The sequence below is a fragment of the Puma concolor genome, chromosome C2 (assembly GCF_028749965.1).
Source record: "Puma concolor isolate L17-30 chromosome C2, mPumCon1.1.hap2, whole genome shotgun sequence".
NCBI classification, from domain to species: Eukaryota; Metazoa; Chordata; class Mammalia; order Carnivora; family Felidae; genus Puma; species Puma concolor.
The window spans coordinates 33,937,043-33,959,168 of record NC_141675.1 but is presented as its reverse complement, the minus strand read 5'-3'; the positions used below and the strand labels follow the sequence as shown (position 1 = coordinate 33,959,168).

Sequence of the window (22,126 nt, the reverse complement as noted above, 5' to 3'; positions counted from 1 at the left end):
AAGCTATGGATAAGTAGCATCCAGAGTAAAGCTACTGATATGAGCTATGGCCCCAGGCTTCAGGGGTTCCTGAAGTCCGTCCTTGGAGCCTCTAGGGATCTGTGGAGTCTGGTTGGGAGCTGCAACTGGGGCACCTGACCACAAACACAGAAGGTTAGTGTGGCACAGGCCAGACACGACAAAAAGGGCAACAGGAGGAAGGAAAGGCAGTTCTGCTCAAAAAGGAAGAGAGAAGACTGAAGGGAAGGATATGGGGGCTCTGGGAGGTTTCTGGTAGAGTGACTCAGGTGACAGGAGGCCTCCTCAGAAAGACTTAGAAAGGACCTCAGGCTGTGGCTCTAAAAGGCCCCAGGTCCCAGTGACTGACTGCTGGTTTCTGCACGTGCTTTCTCCCCCTCACACGGGCTGAGGCTTTCCTTCTTAAATGTTTACTGGGAAATAGATTTCATTCATCTGCGACCAACAACTTAATATTTGTCATCAGGGAGTCCAAATACCATCCACAGTAATAGTGTTCTATTTTTCCCTTCTTTACCATGGTGGAAAGTGCAAGTTGCTTCTTTGCCTTACAGAGAGCCCTTTCATCCTCACCCTGAGCCTGAGGTCATTTATTTTCCACACCGCACAAGAGAGATGAGGCTCCAGGCAGAGCTGGGACTTCCTGATGCACTAAGCCTGGGGCAGGTAGAGGCATGACTCCAAGCTCAGTGCTCTGTCCATCATAACCTCTACTTGGTTCTTGGTCAGACAGGTCCTACTTTTCATGCTTAGGATTTCAGTGCATCACCAAGGCTCACTTTCATCTTTGTGACAAAGACTACCAGCTACTTCCTGCTCTCTGCCTCAACCAGTTGTTCAGTGATTTTGGTGACTGTGCAAGCAGTCAGAAGGCACTCGGGTATGTGAGTACCTGAGATACAGACACTAGAAATGTATCACTCCCCCCAAATGGAGCCCTCTACTCACTCCAGAGTGGGGAGCAGGAGCTCTGTTCTGCCCTGCCTTTTGTAAGGAAAGAAAACCAATCTATCCAATGCTAGGGAACCCTGGAAACAGGCCAAGCCACCCTGAACCAAGAATTGATGAGGTCTGGAGAATAAACTCAGTTCCAAAGGAAGAAGGTGTGCATGGAGACCTAGAAAGCTCTCCTGGGGAGCTGGGGGCACACAGAAAACCAGAAGCCATAGACGAGTGGGACAGCTTTACCTTCCTGGATGTAGGACCTGAGTCAGAATCCAAAGCCTGCTCTGGAGGGACCTCTTTGTTCACACTAGAGCATCCAGGGGGAACTGAGGATACCTGTTGATGGCTGAGAGAAGGTTCTGAGCTGAGGATACGTGACTCCCTCAGCAGAGGATGCCTCCAAAAAGGATTACTAGGTGCTCATGCCAGGGGCGTTGGGAAGCAGATAGCAGGAGAGGGACGGGATCATGGAAGATGTGGGGACTGCCGCATCCATGGAGGGTGATAAAGCTGATCTCCTGAGACTGCCAGAAGTTCACATACCGCAAGGGGAACCTCAGGGCAAAAGCATCCTTCCTGAACTGACTTAACTGAAACTGGGAATCAATTCCCATTCCAGATCACCAGGTCCTTGGACTACTGGGATTTGTCCATTGCTTATTTGTGGTGATGGCTTTCCTTTTCTTTTAATCAAACCTTGTGTTTGCAAGGTTAGAATCAGTTTACAGGGGTGTCTAGTGAAGAAACCTTCCCAAGTCTCTGCCCATGATTTCGATTGAAGCAGACTGCCCAGGCACATGCTCTGCCAGTTCCAGGGTTGTGCTGTATGGTTCTTCCAGGTGAAATGCTTGCCTTATAACCCTCCTGATAGATCCATAAGTAGGCAGGATTAGTGTGTGGGTCACCTGGTAGATTGCAAAAACCCCTTATGTTCCCCAAGTCTCTGCATTTGGGGGAACTTAGTAAAGGGATGAGCTTCTGGAATTTTTGTGTTTGGTGTTGATCTTCTGCCAATGATTTACTTCCCCGTTGTTGAATTGGTTGAGGAGGTGGTGATTTATCAGAAAGCATAGCAGGAAAAATTTGTTGTCATTGCTAAGACCTCAGGTGTTGCCTTATTGCAAGTTCCTGGATTAAAGGTAATAAAATAAAGGAAATTTTTAACTTTTAATGTTTGTAGGTCCTGCTCCTGGGCTCCTAGGGAAGCTATACTTTAACATTTACTAAGGTCAAAATGACTTGGCAAAATCTCAGGGTACGGGCTTCATTTCTGCCCTGAGCTCACATTGTACATCTGATTTGTTTAAAAATAATCAAAAAGGAGCATTCCAAACATAAAGATAAGGAAAAGAAAAAAACCCCTCCCTGGTTCCCATAAGATTAAAGTCATACAGCCCTGCATATGCTAGAAGGTTAGAATATGGTCTGCAATTTTCTGAAATGTCTTTTGTCTAATGATTTGTAACTTTTTAATGTAGAAGATGTACATGATCCTGTCCCAAATGTGCCTGTGCCAGAGCACTATCTTCTTTGTGAAGATTGTATATCCTGGGCAGCTGTCCTAACTTGGGCTCAAATAAAACTCTTTCTCTTCTTTTAGAAATTCTAAAAGGTTTGTTCAATTTGCATCAACATTTTTTGGCGTAGTCAGCAGGATATCAGAGCAACTCTTGTGAGATCACCTGGAGGTCCCCTGGAACTCGGCCCTCTACCAGCACGGGCCCTTTGTTCCTCTCCAAGTTCTCAGCACCTCGCATGTGTATTGGGTGAGTTATGGTATCCGGACCTCCGCAACTGGAGTTAATGGTCCTGAATTTTATCTGAGCTGTTTGTTTGAGATGTTGAGCTAATGTTGTCCAGGCAGGAGTAACCTAGAGGGGTCACAGTCGATGGGTTGGTTATTTTAATTTGGCAGTATGCTACTTGATGTTATTAATATAAGGCTTGAGTAAATTTTTCTGGCTAGAAATATGAGAGACTGAATCACTCAGCTCCAAAGAGAAGGGAACCCTTGCTTTTTCAGGCCAAACAGTGCTTTCAGGTGGTTGCAAGCCTAGCAGAAGTGTCTGATGATCCTTCTATGTACAACATGCATGGAGCCTCTACTGGCGAGTGCTTACTTAAAATATGGAAAATTTTAACTAAGGATAACCTGAGTCTCAGATGGCCCAAATGGGATTCTTTGGACATGTCTGAATTAGTTTTCTTGGGCACACAGTTAGAGAAAGCCGGTTGGAAGACTAAACAACCAGAAGCTAGAAAGCCATTTGGTTCAATCAGTGAAGCCCCCAATTTTGTGAGGAATCAATGATCATAGAGGTACTCTGGGCTTCATTTGGTTTAGTTATTGCTGCTGCTTTGGGTATATTTGGACAAAAATGGCTGTGTTCTAATTGGCAAATGGAAAATGACTAATTAATGCCACCTTGTGATTAGATTTGTTTTATAAAAGAGGACTAAGAGACTTAGTTTTCACTGGAGACTGAAGGTTTTAAGAATTAAAATTCTGATAAATGTGATTGAGACTTGAAAATGATACAAAAGTAACTCTGAATGTAGGAAAATGGGAGATTTATAAGAAAGATATAAGGAATGAGGATACATTTTTGTTGAGGGAAAAAAAGTAATTTTGCTCTGAAATGAGGCTGGTTATTTAGAGGGAAAACTTAGGACAAATCAAAATGAAAAAAAGAAAATTATAAAAGGTTTGTGAAGGAGAATCTTCGGAAAAGAATTTTACATGTGGTCAGGACCACATGGAATGAATGAATTTTAAAAGTACACTAGCATAAACAAATAAATACATAAATAAATAAATACATACTAGTACAAGATTGGAATTTGGTTTTTCTCTCTGTTAAAAAGACTAAGTTTTCTTGGATTGGTGGCCTGCTCTTGATAAGAAATTATCAGCAAAGTTTTTTCTCTTTATCTGCCCAGAAAAAACAAAGTTCTATGTTCTGTCTTCATTAGTTTTTTTTTTAATTTTTGACTAAGAAATTTAAAGCTTCTCAATATTAAAAGAGCTAAATTTTGATAACAACTATGTAATCTGTATTTGCTTTTAGAATCTCTTATGGCCACTTATGTTAAACGGATTAATTAAGGTTTAAGTTTTGTAATGATCTCTAATCCTGTTTAAGAAAATGCTTTAGAACCTTCTGAGGTTTTTAACAAACTTTCCCCCAAATACAAATTCTAAATGAAGTCTTTTTGACTAGTTAGGCTTATTTGGTTTGTTAAGTTACATGGGAAGTATTGTCAAATGATGATAAACCTTCTTAGGTTATATTGTGTGGGTAAATGCTGTTGCATTATATAAAATTCCTAAAGTTAAAAAAAATTTTTTTTTATGTTTTTATTTTATTTTTGAGAGAGAGACAGAGTGTGAGTTGGGGAGGGGCAGAGAGAGAGGGAAATGGAATCTGAAGCAGGCTCCAGGCTCTGAGCTGTCAGTGTAGAGCCGGATGCGGGGCTTGAACTCACAGACTGAGATCATGACCTGAGCTGAAGTTGGATGCCCAACCGACTAAGCCACCTAAAATTCCTAAAGTTTTACTATGTCCTGGTATAATGTCATCATTTGATATTTTACTGATTTAAATGTTGTGTGTCACAAAAATAACCACATTTCCTTGTCAACTACATTTTAGGGGACTGTTGTCAGGCTTTTAACCATGGCCATTTTTTGAGTCTTTTGTCATTGCAGTTATTATCCTGATGCTCTTGCAACTGTGTTTTAGCTTCAAGGAGATTCACAAAAAGGACTTTTGATGAGCACAGGATTCCGATATCTTTAAGATCATAAAACTAAACTGGGTAAGAATTTTCAGAACTAATGGAAAAACTGCATTCAGACAACAAGAATTAATAACATGAGACAAAGTGAATTGAAAAAGATGATTATAGTTCTTATGACTCTTGTTTAAAATACTCTCTAATGTTCTCTAATGTTTGCTCTTCCAGATTTAAGAAAACCTTTTCTCTTAAGATCTATGGCTTAACAGAATTTGATAAAATATTCCTTTGTAAGCAAATAGAAACATTTGTCTTTTCTCCCTATCTGAACCCTCCAGAATTCAGAAACTCTAAATGAGAATTCTTTCTCACTTGGCAATTATAGTCATTTACATACATCCAATGAGAATCTGTTTTCCTTGTAACAGGACACCACTGAAAACATTGGCTACATTACCAAGTCTTTAACTAGAATGTCATATTTGAGAGACACCTGCATAGATTCAGATATGACCAGACAGGTTTAAGGAACTAAGATTAACTTTATGAAGCCAGTAAGGTCCCTTGGAAATGTTAGCCTGATACCTTGCTTATAGAGTTTCCAAGAGCCTTACCAGGTAAGTAAAGAATATCACTTCAGGTGCAGGAACCTCAGGATATTTTGGGGACCGCAGGAGAAGAGAAATTCACCCAAATCTACAGGTATTGCAGGTGAGTCTGATGGCAAGTATTTGGCTGGGCTTCTGGCCTTGAGAGGCTATTAAAAGTTCAAAGTGCTGCAGCCGCTCTGGAAAACAGTGTGGAAGTTCCTCAAAAAATTAAAAATAGATCCACCCTGTGACCCAGCAGTAGCACTGCTAGGAATTTACCCAAGGGATACAGGAGTGCTGATGCATAGGGGCACTTGCACCCCAATTTTATGGCAGCACTTTCAACAATAGCCAAATTATGGGAAGAGTCTAAATGTCCATCAACTGATGAATGGATAAAGAAGATGTGGTTTACATACACAATGGAATACTACTGGGCAATGAGAAAGAATGAAATCTGGCCATTTGTAGCAACGTGGATGGAATTGGAGAGTGTTATGCTAAGTGAAATAAGTCATACAGAGAAAGACAGATGCCATTTGTCTTCACTCTTATGTGGATCCTGAGAAACTTAACAGAAGACCATGGGGGAGGGGAAGGGGGAAAAAGAAGTTACAGAGAGGGAGGGAGGCAAACCATAAGAGACTTAAATACTGAGAACAAACTGAGGGTGGATGGAGGGTGGGGGAGAGGGGAAAGTGGGTGATGGGCACTGAGGAGGCACCTGTTGGGATGAGCCCTGGGTGTCGTATGGAAACCAATCTGACAGTAAATTATATTTAATATAAAAAATAAAAGTTCAATGTGAAATTCCTTATAAAAACTTTGAGCAAAGCACATTTTTAAAAACAGATGGTCAATCACTATTCTTGCTATGTTTATGTAAATAAGTAGGACAAGTTTGTTAAAAAATGGACTTTTTTTACAAATGAATTAATTTTAATTTTGCTACCTTCAACAGAAACGAGGGTGCTTTTAGGGACAAAAATTAAGTTTCAACAACACACCCTTCGTAGATGTTAGATTCTAGTTCTGAATCTGAATGTTTGTTTGCCTATAAAATCAGGCTGGATCCTGAATTCTTCTGGTTTCCTCAAATGCCTGGCTATGACTCTCCAAATGAAGGTTTCCAGTTTTCTCCCATTCTCTTGACCTGGAATCACTGAGAACTAAAACTGCCCCTTTTTCTGAAGGCCTGCAAACTGAAACTAGACAACTTGAGGTAAACTTCAGAGAAATTTCTTTCTTTCCTTTTTATTTTATACATTTTTTATTGTTTATTTATATTTGAGAGAGAGAAGGGGTAGCGGGAGCAGTAGAGAGAGACAGAGACAGAATCTGAAGCAGGCTCCAGGCTCCCAGCTGTCAGCACAGAGCCTGATGCAGGGCTTGAACCCATGAGCCGTGATATCATGACCTGAGTTGAAGTTGGATGCTTAACCAACTGAGCCACCCAGGCGCCCCCAGAGAAATTTCTACAATAGCTCATGTATAGATGCTCTTCATGCCTGTTGATCTATGGGCCACTCAAAAGAATGAATTATTATTTTCCTGTTTCTTTTTTTTCCAATATATGAAATTTATTGTCAAATTGGTTTCCATACAACATCCAGTCCTCATCCCAACAGGTGCCCTCCTCAATACCCGTCACCCACCCTCCCCTCCCTCCCACCCCCCATCAACCCTCAATTTGTTCTCATTTTTTAAGAGTCTCTTATACTTTGGCTCTCTCCCACTCTAACCTCTTTTTTTTTTCCTTCCCCTCCCCCATGGGTTTCTGTTAAGTTTCTCAGGATCCACATAAGAGTGAAAACATATGGTATCTGTCTTTCTCTGTATGACTTATTTCACTTAGCATAACACTCTCCATTTCCATCCATATTGCTACAAAGGGCCATATTTCATTCTTTCCCATTGCCACGTAGTACTCCATTGTGTATATAAACCACAATTTCTTTATCCATTCATCAGTTGATGGACATTTAGGTAATTTGGCTATTGTTGAGAGTGCTGCTATAAACATTGGTGTACAAGTGCCCCTATGCATCAGTACTCCTGTATCCCTTGGGTAAATTCCTAGCAGTGCTACTGCTGGGTCTTAGGGTACATCTATTTTTAATTTTTTGAGGAACCTCCACACTGTTTTCCAGAGCGGCTGCACCAGTTTGCATTCCCACCAACAGTGTAAGAGGGTTCCCATTTCTCCACATCCTCTCCAGCATCTATAGTCTCCTGATTTGTTCATTTTGGCCACTCTGACTGGTGTGAGGTGATATCTGAGTGTGGTTTTGATTTGTATTTCCCTGATGAGTAGTGACGTTGAGCATCTTTTCATGTGCCTGTTGGCCATCCGGATGTCTTCTTTAGAGAAGTGTCTATTCATGTTTTCTGCCCATTTCTTCACTGGATTATTTGTTTTTTGGGTGTGGAGGTTAGTGAGCTCTTTATAGATTTTGGATACTAGCCCTTTGTCCGATATGTCATTTGCAAATATCTTTTCCCATTCCATTGGTTGCCTTTTAGTTTTGTTGATTGTGTCCTTTGCTGTGCAGAAGCTTTTTATCTTCATGAGGTCCCAGTAGTTCATTTTTGCTTTTAATTCCCTTGCCTTTGGGGATGCGTGAAGTAAGAAATTGCTACGGCTGAGGTCAGAGAGGTCTTTTCCTGCTTTCTCCTCTAGGGTTTTGATGGTTTCCTGTCTCACATTCAGGTTCTTTATCCATTTTGAGTTTATTTTTGTGAATGGTGTGAGAAAGTGGTCTAGTTTCAACCTTCTGCATGTTGCTGTCCAGTTCTCCCAGCACCATTTGTTAAAGAGACTGTCTTTTTTCCATTGGATATTCTTTCCTGCTTTGTCAAAGATTAGTTGGCCATGCTTTGTGAGTCTAGTTCTGGGGTTTCTATTCTATTCCATTGGTCTATATGTCTGTTTTTGTGCCAATACCATGCTGTCTTGATGATCACAGCTTTGTAGTGGAGGCTAAAGTCTGGGATTGTGATGCCTCCTGCTTTGGTCTTCTTCTTCAAAATTACTTTGGCTATTCGGGGCCTTTTGTGGTTCCATATGAATTTTAGGATTGCTTGTTCTAGCTTCGAGAAGAATGCTGGTGCAATTTTGATTGGGATTGCATTGAATGTGTAGATAGCTTTGGGTAGTATTGACATTTTGACAATATTTATTCTTCCAATCCATGAGCATAGAATGTTTTTCCATTTCTTTATATATTCTTCAATTTCCTTCATAAGCTTTCTATAGTTTTCAGCATACAGATCTTTTACATCTTTGGTTAGATTTATCCCTAGGTATTTAATGCTTCTTGGTGCAATTGTGAATGGGATCAGTTTCTTTATTTGTCTTTCTGTTGCTTCATTATTAGTGTATAAGAATGCAACTGATTTCTGTACATTGATTTTGTATCCTGCAACTTTGCTAAATTCATGTATCAGTTGTAGCAGACTTTTGGTGGAGTCTATCGGATTTTCCATGTATAATATCATCTGCAAAAGTGTCATCTGCAAAAAGTGAAAGCTTAACTTCATCTTTGCCGATTTTGATGCCTTTGATTTCCTTTTGTTGTCTGATTGTTGATGCTAGAACTTCCAACACTATGTTAAACAACAGCGGTGAGAGTGGACATCCCTGTCGTGTTCCTGATCTCAGGGAGAAAGCTCTCAGTTTTTCCCCATTGAGGATGATGTTAGCTGTGGGCTTTTCATAAATGGCTTTTATGGTGTTTAAGTATGTTCCTTCTATCCTGACTTTCTCGAGGGTTTTTATTAAGAAAGGATGCTGAATTTTGTCAAATGCTTTTTCTGCATCGATTGACAGGATCATATGGTTCTTATCTTTTCTTTTATTAATGTGATGTATCACATTGATGGATTTGTGAATGTTGAACCAGCCCTGCAGCCCAGGAATGAATCCCACTTGATCATGGTGAATCATTCTTTTTGTATGCTCTTGAATTCGATTTGCTAGTATCTTATTGAGAATTTTTGCATCCATATTCATCAGGGATATTGGCCTGTAGTTCTCTTTTTTTAATGGGTCTCTGTCTGGTTTAGGAATCAAAGTAATACTGGCTTCATAGAATGAGTCTGGAAGTTTTCCTTCCCTTTCTATTTTTTGGAATAGCTTGAGAAGGATAGGTATTATCTCTGCTTTAAACGTCTGGTAGAACTCCCCTGGGAAGCCATCTGGTCCTGGACTCTTATTTGTTGGGAGATTTTTGATAACTGACTCAATTTCTTCGCTGGTTATGGGTCTGTTCAAGCTTCCTATTTCCTCCTGATTGAGTTTTGGATGTGTGTGGGTGTTTAGGAATTTGTCCATTTCTTCCAGGTTGTCCAGTTTGTTGGCATATAATTTTTCATAGTATTCCCTGATAATTGCTTGTGTTTCTGAGGGATTGGTTGTAATAATTCCATTTTCATTCATGATTTTATTTATTTGGGTCATCTCCCTTTTCTTTTTGAGAAGCATGGCTAGAGGTTTATCAATTTTGTTTATTTTTTCAAAAAACCAACTCTTGGTTTCATTGATCTGCTCTACAGTTTTTTTAGATTCTATATTGTTTATTTCTGCTCTGATCTTTATTATTTCTCTTCTTCTGCTGGGTTTAGGCTGTCTTTGCTGTTCTGCTTCTATTTCCTTTAGGTGTGCTGTTAGATTTTGTATTTGGGATTTTTCTTGTTTCTTGAGATAGGCCTGGATTGCAATGTATTTTCCTCTCAGGACTGCCTTCGCTGCATCCCAAAGCATTTGGATTGTTGTATTTTCATTTTCGTTTGTTTCCATATATTTTTAAATTTCTTCTCTAATTGCCTGGTTGACCCATTCATTCTTTAGTAGGGTGTTCTTTAACCTCCATGCTTTTGGAGGTTTTCCAGACTTTTTCCTATGGTTGATTTCAAGCTTCATAGCACTGTGGTCTGAAAGTATGCATGGTATTATCTCAATTCTTGTATACTTATGAAGGGCTGTTTTGTGACCCAGTATGTGATCTATCTTGGAGAAGGTTCTATGTGCACTCGAGAAGAAAGAATATTCTGTTGCTTTGGGATGCAGAGTTCTAAATATATCTGTGAAGTCCATCTGATCCAATGTATCATTCAGGGCCCTTGTTTCTTTATTGACTGTGTGTCTAGATGATCTATCCATTTCTGTAAGTGGAGTGTTAAAGTTCCCTACAATTACCACATTCTTATCAATAAGGTTGCTTATGTTTGTAATTGTTTTATATATTTGGGTGCTCCCGTATTCAGCGCATAGACATTTATAATTGTTAGCTCTTCCTGATGGACAGACCCTGTAATTATTATATAATGCCCTTCTTCATCTCTTGTTGCAGCCTTTAATTTAAAGTCTAATTTGTCTGATATAAGTATGGCTACTCCAGCTTTCTTTTGGCTTCCAGTAGCATGATAAATAGTTCTCCATCCCCTCAATTTCAATCTGAAGGTGTCCTCAGGTCTAAAATGAGTCTCTTGTAGACAGCAAATAGATGGGTCTTGTGTTTTTATCCATTCTGATACCCCATGTCTTTTGGTATAATAACCAATAAACATTCAGTGTTATTATAGAAAGATACGGGTTTAGAGTCATTGTGATGTCCTTAGGTTTCATGCTTGTAGCAATGTCTCTGGTACTTTGTCTCACAGGATCCCCCTTAGGATCTCTTGTAGGGCTGGTTTAGTGGTGACGAATTCCCTCAGTTTTTGTTTGTTTGGGAAGACCTTTATCTCTCCTTCTATTCTAAATGACAGACTTGTTGGATAAAGGATTCTCGGTTGCATATTTTTTCTGTTCATCACATTGAAGATTTCCTGCCATTGCTTTCTGGCCTGCCAAGTTTCAGTACAGAGATTGGTCACGAGTCTTATCAGTCTCCCTTCATATGTTAGAGCACGTTTATCCCTAGCTGCTTGCAGAATTTTCTCTTTATCCGTGTATTTTTCCAGTTTCACTATGATATGTCATGCAGAAGATCGATTCAAGTTACGTCTGAAGGGAGTTCTCTGTGCCTCTTGGATTTCAATGCCTTTTTCCTTCCCCAGATCAGGGAATTTCTCAGCTATTATTTCTTCAAGTACACCTTCAGCACCTTTCCCTCTCTCTTCCTCCTCTGGAATACCAATTATGTGTAGATTATTTCTCTTTAGTGCATCACTTAGTTCTCTAATTTTCCCCTCATACTCCTGGATTTTTTTATCTCTCTTTTTCTCAGCTTCCTCTTTTTCCATAATTTTATCTTCTAGTTCACCTCTGTGTCTTCAATCCAAGCCATGGTTGTCTCCATTTTATTTTGCAGTTCATTTTTTTTTTTTAACTTTTAATGTTTATTTATTTTTGAGACAGAGAGAGACAGAGCATGAACGGGGGAGGGTCAGAGAGAGGGAGACACAGAATCTGAAACAGGCTCCAGGCTCTGAGCTGTCAGCACAGAGCCCGACGCGGGGCTTGAACTCACGGACCGTGAGATCATGACCTGAGCCGAAGTCAGACGCTCAACCGACTGAGCCACCCAGGCGCCCCTGCAGTTCATTTATAGCATTTTTTTTTAGCTCCTCCTGACTGTTCCTTAGTCCCTTGATCTCTGTAGCAATAGATTCTCTGCTGTCCTCTATACTGTTTTCAAGCCCAGCGATTAATTTTATGACTATTATTCTAAATTCACTTTCTGTTATATTGTTTAAATCCTTTTTGATCAGTTCGTTAGCTGTCATTATTTCCTGGAAGTTTTTTTGAGGGGAATTCTTCCGTTTCGTCATTTTGGATAGTCTCTGGAGTGGTGCGGAACTGCAAGGCACTTCCCCTGTGCTGTCTTGAATAACTTGCGTTGGTGGGCGGGGCTGCAGTCAGACCTCATGTCTGCCCCCAGCCTACCAATGGGGCCATAGTCAGACTGGTGTGTACCTTCTCTTCCCCTCTCCTAGGGGCGGGTTTCATTGTGGGGTGGCATGGCCCGTCTGGGCTACTTGCACACTGCCAGGCTCGTGGTGCTGGGATCTGGCATATTAGCTGGGGTGGATTGGCAAAGTGCACAGGGGCGGGAGGGGCAGGATCAGCTCGCTTTTCCTTCGGTGATCCACTTTGGGAGGGGCCCTGCAGCACCGGGAGGGAGTCAGACCCACCGAGGGAGGGATGGATCCGCAGAAGCACAGTGTTGGGTGTTTGCGTGGTGCAAGCAGTTCCTTGGCAGGAACTGGTTCCCTTTGGGATTTTGGCTGGGGGATGGGTGAGGAAGATGGCGCTGGTGAGCACCTTTGTTCCCTGCCAAGCTGAGCTCTGTCGTCTAGGCCTCAACAATTCTCTCTCCCGTTGCCCTCCAGCCTTCTGCTCTCCGAGCAGAGCTGTTAACTTATAACCTTCCAGATGTTAAGTCCTGCTTTCTGTCAGAACACACTCCGTCTGGCCCCTCTGCTTTTGCCAGCCAGACTCGGGGGCTCTGCTTGCCTGGCGGGCTGCCCCTCCCCCCGGCTCCCTCCCGCCGTCCGTGTAGCGCGCACCGCCTCTCCGCCCTTCCTACCCTCTTCCGTGGACCTCTCGTCTACGCTTGGCTCCAGAGAATCCGTTCTGCTAGTCTTCTGGCGGTTTTCTGGGTTATTTAGGCAGATGTAGGTGGAATGTAAGTGATCAGCAGGACGCGGTGAGCTCAGCGTCCTCCTACGCCGCCATCTTCCCACCTGTATCTACCTTATTCTCCTGTTTCGAATCGTCCTCAAATTCCTCCGATAAACTCTAGTGACTGCATTTTTCTCGTTAATATTATTGTACCTGATTTGATCATATTTCATTGAGGATTTAAACAATCAAATCTTAGAAGTGATATTCATGCATCATTTTCTTATGTGCTCTCTTGATCAGGTTTGGAGAATGTATTTTTGTAATTAGCCGTGTTGATTTAAAGGAGCAGGCGGGAGAGAGGAGTAGACATGCTGAAGGAGCTCCAGTTCTTCCTGTCGGCCATCCTGCTGCTTGCCTGTGTCTTCTTCTACCAGCTCAGCCTGAAGTCCAGCTGTCTCTTCTCTTGCCTTCCTCCCCAAAAGGCCCAGCAAGACCCGGAAGCCCTCCTGGGCCATGGGCATGGCATTGTGTTCATAGAGACCTCAGAGAGAATGGAGCCAACGCCTCTGGTCTCTTGTGCTGTGGAATCTGCTGCCAAGACTTACCCAGAGAAGCCCGTGGTGTTCTTCATGAAGGGTCTCAACACCACCACACGGCTGCCCTCAAACTCCACTTACCCAGCCTTTTCCCTCCTCTCAGCCATAGACAATGTTTTCCTCTTCCCTTTGGATATGAAAAGGCTGTTTGAAGACACACCATTGCGTTCATGGTACACTCACGTAAGTGTTCAGAGAATCTTAGAATGTCAGTGTTGGGAGGTACCACAAAAAATGAGTCCAATCTCCTCATATTTTGAATAGGTAAACTGAGCATAAGGACTCAGTGTCAGAGATGGGACCAGAACCCAGACCCTGGTCTTCTTTGTACAGGGTTGAGTCCTGATTCAAACAAACAGGAGAGACTTCAGTTAGGTTTATCTCTAGCCTGGTGTCTTTTGCTTCCAGCCTTATTTCTTAGGAACTATGCTTCTCTTGAGACCATTCTTTTTTTTTTTTTTTTTTTTTTAATTTTTTTTTTTTTCAACGTTTATTTATTTTTGGGACAGAGAGAGACAGAGCATGAACGGGGGAGGGGCAGAGAGAGAGGGAGACACAGAATCGGAAACAGGCTCCAGGCTCTGAGCCATCAGCCCAGAGCCCGACGCGGGGCTCGAACTCACGGACCGCGAGATCGTGACCTGGCTGAAGTCGGACGCTTAACCGACTGCGCCACCCAGGCGCCCCGAGACCATTCTTAATGAATGAGTTTCGGTAACTTTTATGGGGGTATAATCACTTATTTTTCACTTATTTAAACCCATCTGTGTTAAACTGTTTTTTTGCATTTGAATGGGAAATGAGGCAATATTTAACTTGAAGATGATGTAAATAGTGAACTCATGAAAAATCAGATGGGGTGCTGCTATATGAGATTGGGTTATATTGAGATACAACCAAGACATGCCAGGAGCTCTTGGGAATTTTGTAATCTTCATCTTAGCAACATAGTATAATAAGGAAATAACATTTCAATTAAATATTTCTCTCACAGAGGGCCCACAATCAGATAACGCTTAAGTAAATTATAGTACAACCACTCAATGATTCCACTATGCAGGCTTTAGCCATGACATCTTATGAAGACTACAACACAATATGGAATAAATACACTTGTATTAGAATGTAATTGTAATTATTTTACCTATGTACCACCCTTCCCCCCAACCACATGGAAGAAAAAATCCTGAAGAAAATACACAACACACAGTGATAATAGGTGTGTTAGTGTGGTTGGATTGGGAGTGCATTTAGTGATGAGAATAAGTTAATTTTATAAATAAAATTATTATTATTATTATTTTTTAATATATGAAATTTACTGTCAAATTGGTTTCCATACAACACCCAATGCTCATCCCAACAGGTGCCCTTCTCAATGCCCATCACCCACCCTCCCCTCCCTCCCACCCCCCCATCAGCCCTCAGTTTGTTCTCAGTTTTTAAGAGTCTCTTATGCTTTGGCTCTCTCCCGCTCTAACCTCTCTCTTTTTTTTTTTCTTCTCCTCCCCCATGGGTTCCTGTTAAGTTTCTCAGGATCCATGTAAGAGTGAACACATATGGTATCTGTCTTTCTCTGTATGGCTTTAATTATTTTAAAAACAAAAAAATAATTTAAAAATTGGCATCAAAATTATACCATTTGCTTATCCTGTAAAGTCCTTTCTAAGTTCTAATCATAGGCTAGACCAAATGTCAGATGGTAAATACTTTGTAAAGGGGCCAGACAGTGAATACTTAAGGCTTTGCAGGCCAAGAGGCAATATTGAGGCCATTATGGCGGTACTTGTGTTAGTTTCCTATGGCTGCTGTATCAAATGACCACAAACTTGGTGACCTAAACCAACAGAGATTTGTTCTTTTTTGGTGATGGAGGCCAAAAGTGCCAAATCCATTTCACCGAATGGAAATCAGGTGCTGGCAGGGCCCCAGTTCCCAAGGAAGCTCTTAGGAAAAACCCTTCCAGTGGAGATCTGCACATGTCCTTTTCCTCTGTGTGTGTGAACTTTCCCTCTACATCTTTTTTTCTTTCTTTCTTTCTTTCTTTCTTTCTTTCTTTCTTTCTTTCTTTCACCACTTTAGTGACGAATGACTGACATATGAAAAGCTGGACAACTTGGTGAGTTTAAGATGCGGCTGTTTTTTTGTTTTGTTTTGTTTTCTTAATTTTTTTTTTTTTTTTACATCTGTCTTTAAAGGATACTTGTGATAGCATTTAGGGCCCAAATCAGGACAACCCAGGATAATCTCCCCATCTCAAGATCCTTCATGTGATCACATCTGCAAAGACCCTTTTCTCAAATGCGGTAACATTTACAGGTTCTGGGATGTAGGACCTGGGGTCTTTGAGTGGCCATTATTCAGTCCACTACAGTATTTATATATAAAAAATGAAAACTCCTATCATGCCCTGCCTCATTCACCTGGGGACTGAGTGTGTGCTTTCCTGGGTGGAGGACACATTTGAGCCTACTTACTGTCATCTGGAGACATTTACTGGACTAAGCAACTGGTATGTGGGGGAAGTGGCCAGTTTTACTTTTGACTCTATGTGACTTCCATAACCAGGGTGCCCATCTCTTGTCCTGAAGAGCCTACAAGTCTCAAATTCAGACTCCTCAGGAGGCGATGAAGCAGCTCATCAGATTGAGATTTTACCGGCAGCTGCCAGCACAGGGGTCCCAACAAATAGTTGGTGACAAGCGCAGGCCCCTCGGAAGGAGCAGGACAGGCCACAGGCTGGGAAGGCAGGCCCTGGCAGCAGAGAGAGTCCCTGGAGGGGACATGCTGGCTAGGTCCCTGTCGCTCTCAGGGCTAGCCTGCTAGACGTTGTTCCAGGAGATCTAAACAAGAACAGCAGTCTGTTGGCCTACTTTCCCCACAGCTGGGCTAGACTAACGTTACCTAAACTGTGTTACGCTCCTTACACAAATAAATTTCTGCCCAAATTGTTTTGGAAGGTGAGATGTTGCATTCCACACCGTAAAAAAAATTTTCCCTCGTGGACTAATCATGTACATGAAGAGATTAAAGCCTCTGTACTTCTGAACTAAAGAAACAGTAATTTGATTCAACCAGAATCTTCCAAACTTATTTGAGCATGAACACCTCTTTCAGTAGGACATAAATGTTTTCTTAGAGCTGATGTCTCATAGAGCACAGCCTGGGTCTTCTGAGCTGTACCTCAATTTTACAAGGTTGAATTTTAGGAACAAGGTGGGCCCTGGGACACAGAACCCTTAAGTGTCTGCCCCATCTGAGCCCGCAGGGTACTGCACTAAGCTATGCATCTGCAGTGATCACACCATGATAATTTTGGGGTGCTGGTCTGTGGCATGTTCTGCTCCATTGGGGATGACCTAATGTGCCATCACTTGCTGGTTTGCTGCACTGATTTGGCAACTGTAGCCTTTAAAGATGTCTGGGGTTGCGTACTGTGGGGTAGGAAGGGGATGAGCAGTCAGAATCCTAATCCCCTTCCTGGAGCTCACCCCTGTGGGAGCTTTTGTGTTTTAGGTAGATTTAGTCCAATGCCCACAAAAAGGCAGGCTTCTTCCTCCTGTGATTTCGTGTGGCTTTTGATATCCTATGTATCTGTTCACTAACACTCACCAATTTACCAAATAATCAATTTTACTTATTTTTACCAAAACCTTATTTTTTTTTGAATGAGTGGATCTCTGGAGCCAGACTGGCTGGGTTCAAATTCAGCCTCTGCCTCTCTCACCTTGGACAAATTACTGAATTTCTTGTTTCTTTTATCTCTTAACTTGAAAAATGGGAATAATCATAATATCGGTCTTTGAGCATTTGTGTAGATTATAAAGAGGTTGGAACAGTTTTTGATAAATTTTGGCTGTTATTATTTATGAGGTTTTCAGCATTTGTATACAATTTTGTGATGTTAACAATTTGTGTAAAGATTCTTGCAAAGTATTAATTGTCTTGCCTTCATTTGGCTTTATAGCAATGATTTTTTTAATTAAAAAATTTTTTTGTTTAATGTTTATTTTTGAGAGAGAGAGAGAGAGGGAGACAGAGTGTGAGTGGGGAAGGGACAGAGAGAGAGAGGGAGACACAGAATCTGAAGTAGGCTCCAGGCTCTGAGCTGTCAGCACAGAGCTGGATGCGGGGCTCAAACTCATGAACTGTAAGATCATGACCTGAGCCAAAGTCAGATGCTTAACCAAATGAGCCACCCAGGCGCCCCTATAGCAGAGTTTTTTTTTAAGTGTTTTTTTTTTTAATGTTTATTTATTTTTGAGAGAGAGAGAGAGAGTATGAGTGGGGTGGGGCAGACACACACACACACACACACACACACACACACACACACACACAGAATCTGAAGCAGGCTCTAGGCTCTGAGCTGTCAGCACAGAGCCTGACTCGGGGCTCAAACTCACCAACTGTGAGATCATGACCTGAGTCGAAGTTGGATGCTTAACCGATGAGCAATCCAGGTGCCTCCCTTTAGCAGAGTTTTAAAGAATGTTCATTAAAAAATAAATAAGTAGATAAATAGATAAATAATAAATAAATAATGTTTATTTTGTCAGGGCACGTGGGTGACTCAGTTAAGCGTCTGACTCCTGTTTTCGGCTCAGGTCATAATCTCCTGGTTCATGCCCACGTTGGGCTCTGTCCTGACAGTGTAGTGCGAAGCCTGCTTGAGATTCTCTCTCTTTCCCTCTCTCTATGCCCCTTACCCAGGCACACTCTCTCCCTCTCTTTCTAAATAAATAAATAAACTTAAAAAAAAAATGCCAAATGTTTATGTTCAATCTTTCTTTACTTTTAATTCATTTATTGGGGTGCCTGGGTGGCTTAGTCAGTTGAGCGTCTGACTTCAGCTTAGGTCATGATCTGATGGTTCATTGGTTTGAGCCCCACATGGTCTCACTGCTGTCAGCGTGGAGCCCACTTTAGATCCTCTGTCCCCCCCCCCCGCCCTTCCCTTGCTAGTGTTTCTCTTTCTCTCTCAAAATTCATTAAAAAAAAAAATATTTATTTATTTATTTATTTATTTATTTATTTATTTATTTAAGTAGGCTCCATGCCCTGTGTGGAGCCCAGCATGGGGCTTGAACTCACAACCCTGAGATGAAGACTTGAGCTGAGATCAAGTGTTAGGGTCATCCAGTTGTCTCTATTTCAATCTTTTAATCAATATGTTTCAATCCAGAAAAATCTATTTTGTTTTCTCTATTCAAACTTTCAGCATTCCATTTGAGAAGGTTGCTGTCTATAGTGATTAGTTTTTATTGCCATTTATAAAGATTGTTTTTTATTCTTTTTAGAGTCACTTTCTGCTTTGCTCCCTTTTTTAGCATTTGCAGTCATCCTCGACTCCTCTCTCCCCCTCCACATCCAATCCATCCACACCCTGACCCTCTTCATCTTTACCGTGTGCCTAGGATCTGAACATTTCATCTGCCTTCCTAACTTGCCTCTGTGTTTCTGCCCTTGCTGCCTCCCAAGCCCTGCCCCTGTCTGTTTGCCACAGAGGACCCTTTCAAGACTGAGTCAGGTCACATCACTCCTTTCTTCTAAACCTTCAAGTAATTTCAGTCTTCAGATAACTCCAGTCTACGTGATCCATCCTCCCTCTCCACCCACCCCTCTCTGCTCTCATCTCCTACCCCTCCTTCACTGCCCTGCTTTGGCCACACTACTCTGTTCTCTGTTTCTGCACACAGTGATTGTATTCCTACCTCAGGGCCCTTGAGCTCGCTGAAACCCAAGGTAAGATAGTGTTCCACCCTGCCCCTTTCATATCCTCCTCACCCAGCTGTTTTTCCTTCATAGTCCTTGTGAACACCTGACATATTATATATTGATTTATTTATCGTCTATCTCCTCCAGGTAGGGATTTTTGTCTGTCTGTTTATTGCTCTCTCCCTAGCAGCTATAACAGAGCTTGGCACATTGAAAGTAGGCCCTCAATGGGGTGCCGGGGTGGCTCAATCGGTTAAGTGTCTGACTTCGGCCCAGGTCATGATCTCACACTTCGTGGGCCTGAGCCCCGCGTTGGGCTCTGTGCTGACAGCTCAGAGCCTGGAGCCTGCTTCCGATTTTGGCTCTCTCTCTCTCTCTCTCTGCCCCTCCCCCACTTGTGCTCTCTCTCTGGCTCTCAAAAATAACTAAATGTTAAAAAAAAATTTTTTTAAAGGAAATTAGGGCCTCAATGAATATCATTAAAGGAAATAATTAGTGAGAGAAGGCATGCATGCATTTTAAGATTCTTTTACCAATTTCTCAAGAAGCGTACATATTGATCTATTCTATAGTTTCCTAGTTTACTTTTTCTTTATTAGTTTTTAGCATTTCTAGGACTCAAAAAAATTCCTGCTTCACAGTTTCATATTTGTGGTTAAACTACACCCTGCTGAAAATGGCTCATATGGTTTATTGTGAAATCCCTTCAGGGTTTCTTCTTTACCATTCTAGTGCTTTAATTAAAAACAAACAAAAACCAAATTCATGAATTCTTTAAAAGCTTGCAAAGTCTGCCCATTGACACTGGTTGCTGTAAACTTTTCACTTACAGGCAAATTTTGGGGTGGAGGTAAGTTTGGTCAATTTGTAAAATTGGGTTTTTGTAAGCAGATTTTCGAGAAGCTGGCTTGCTTCCTTCTCCTCAGCTACCATGGGCTGGCCTCACGTTATGACACCCTTCCTTTTTCTCCTGCTGCTGTGGCTGATTTGCACGTGTTCCTGCAGATCAACGCCAGTGTGGAGAGCAACTGGCTCCACGTCAGCTCAGATGCGTCCCGCCTGGCCATCATCTGGAAATATGGCGGCATCTACATGGACACCGATGTCATCTCCATCCGGCCCATCCCTGAGGAGAACTTTCTGGCTGCACAGTCTTCTCAGTACTCTAGTAATGGGGTGTTTGGATTCCTGCCCCACCACCCCTTCCTGTGGGAGTGCATGGAAAACTTTGTAGAACACTACAATTCAGACATTTGGGGCAACCAGGGTCCCAGTTTGATGACAAGGATGTTGAGACTGTGGTGCAAACTTAGAGACTTCCAGGAGGTGAGTGATTTCAGGTGTTTGAACCTGTCCTTCCTACACCCTCAGAGATTTTACCCCATCTCCTATCCAGAGTGGAGGCGCTACTATGAAGTCTGGGACAAAGACCTGAGCTTCAATGACTCCTATGCCCTGCATCTGTGGAACTACATGAACAACGAAGGAAGGACTGTGGTTAGAGGGAGCAACACGCTGGTGGAAAATCTCTGCCGTAAGCACTGTCCCAGGACTTACAGGGACCTGATTCAAAGCCCAGAGGGGTCAGTGACTGGGGAGGTGGGTCCAGGTAACAAATAGAGCCCACACTGGCTCTATGTTATAGAACCGGTTCCTGGAGTGCCAGCGTGCAGCTCATGTCCACGTTCCCCAGGGGTGGGGGGGTTTACCCACGTATCGCTTAGGCTCAGCTTTCTCTGTCTATAATACAAAAATCCCAAAGATCATTGGTGTATAAAATATAGAAGCTTATTTCTCTCTCATGTAAAAGAAGTCTGAAGGCAGGCGATTTAGGGGAGGTGTGGTCACTGTGGTCGTTGGGGACTCAGGTTTCTTGCATTTTCTTGTTTGTTATCCTTAGCGTCCATAGCCCCTGGTCTATATGGCTGCTTGGTATCCAGCCCATTATGTCTGCATTTCAGGCAGCAGGATGAAGGAAGGAGGAACGTACCCCTCCTTTATTTTATGAAAACTTCCTATAAGTACTGTGTAACACTTGCCTTTACATCTCACTCACTCACTGCAAGAGATGCTGAAAAATTTAAGGAGGAAGAGAAGAAAATGGGTGTTAGGAGAGGCAGCTAACGGTTTCGCTACCTGTTAAATTTACTTCTGTAAGATTAATTTCAGCAGAATGGACTAGGGACAAAGAGTCTTAATTTCTGATCTTGGGACAAAGAGTCTTGATATCCTGACTTTGATATTCATTAGTGAATTCAGTCAATGAATATTAACCAAGCCCCTTCTGTGTGCCAAGCACTGATTTAGTTGCTGAAAATACTGCTGGATCAAGCAGACATGGTTCCGTCTTAGTCAGTTTGGGCTGCAGTAACAAAGTACCACGGACTGGGTGGTTTATAAGCAACAGAAATTTATTTTTCACAGTTCTGGAGGCTGGTAGTCCAAGATTAGGGTGCCAGCACGGTCAGGTTCTAGTAAGGATCCTCTTCTGGTGGCAGAGGGCACTTTTCTTGTAGAATTCTCGTAGAGGGGAAGGGGTCAAGGGAGCTCTCTGGGGTCCTTTTTATAGAGAAACTAATCCCACTCATGAGGGCTTCACCCTCATGACCTAATTACCTCCCAAAGGCCCCACTTTCTAATATCATCACATTGAGGGTTAGGATTTCAACATATGAATGTTTTTTAAACATTTATTCATTTTTGAGAGAGAGAGAGAGAGAGAGAGAGAGAAAGACAGAGAGAGAATGAGTGGGGGAGGGAGACACATAATCTGAAGCAGGCTCCAGGCGAGCTGTCAGCACGGAGCCCAACATGGGGCTCGAACCCATGAACCGTGGGATCATGACCTGAGCTGAAGTTGGATGGTTAGCCAACTGAGCCACCCAGGAACCCCAATATATTTATTTTTGAGAGAGAGAAAGGCAAGGGAGGAGCAGAGAGAGAGGGAGACACAG

The 22,126-nt window shown here is 42.2% G+C and overlaps 1 protein-coding gene across 1 annotated transcript; it reads left to right on the top strand.

Annotated features, from left to right (window-relative positions):
• The first annotated feature begins 5,192 nt into the window (after nucleotides 1-5,192).
• Nucleotides 5,193-21,376, top strand: A4GNT (alpha-1,4-N-acetylglucosaminyltransferase). The gene is made up of 3 exons (XM_025914056.2): nucleotides 5,193-5,318; nucleotides 13,159-13,637; nucleotides 20,178-21,376. The coding sequence occupies exons 2-3, from the start codon at nucleotides 13,227-13,229 to the stop codon at nucleotides 20,790-20,792; spliced, it is 1,026 nt and encodes a 341-aa protein (XP_025769841.1). The 5' UTR covers nucleotides 5,193-5,318; nucleotides 13,159-13,226; the 3' UTR covers nucleotides 20,793-21,376.
• The last annotated feature ends 750 nt before the right edge of the window (nucleotides 21,377-22,126 follow it).

Coding starts and splice junctions, on each gene's coding strand:
- A4GNT (XM_025914056.2), top strand. CDS start 13,227: ATGCTGAAGGAGCTCCAGTTCTTCCTGTCGGCCATCCTGCTGCTTGCC. Junction 13,638..20,177: donor TGCGTTCATGGTACACTCAC/GTAAGTGTTCAG, acceptor GTGTTCCTGCAG/ATCAACGCCAGTGTGGAGAG.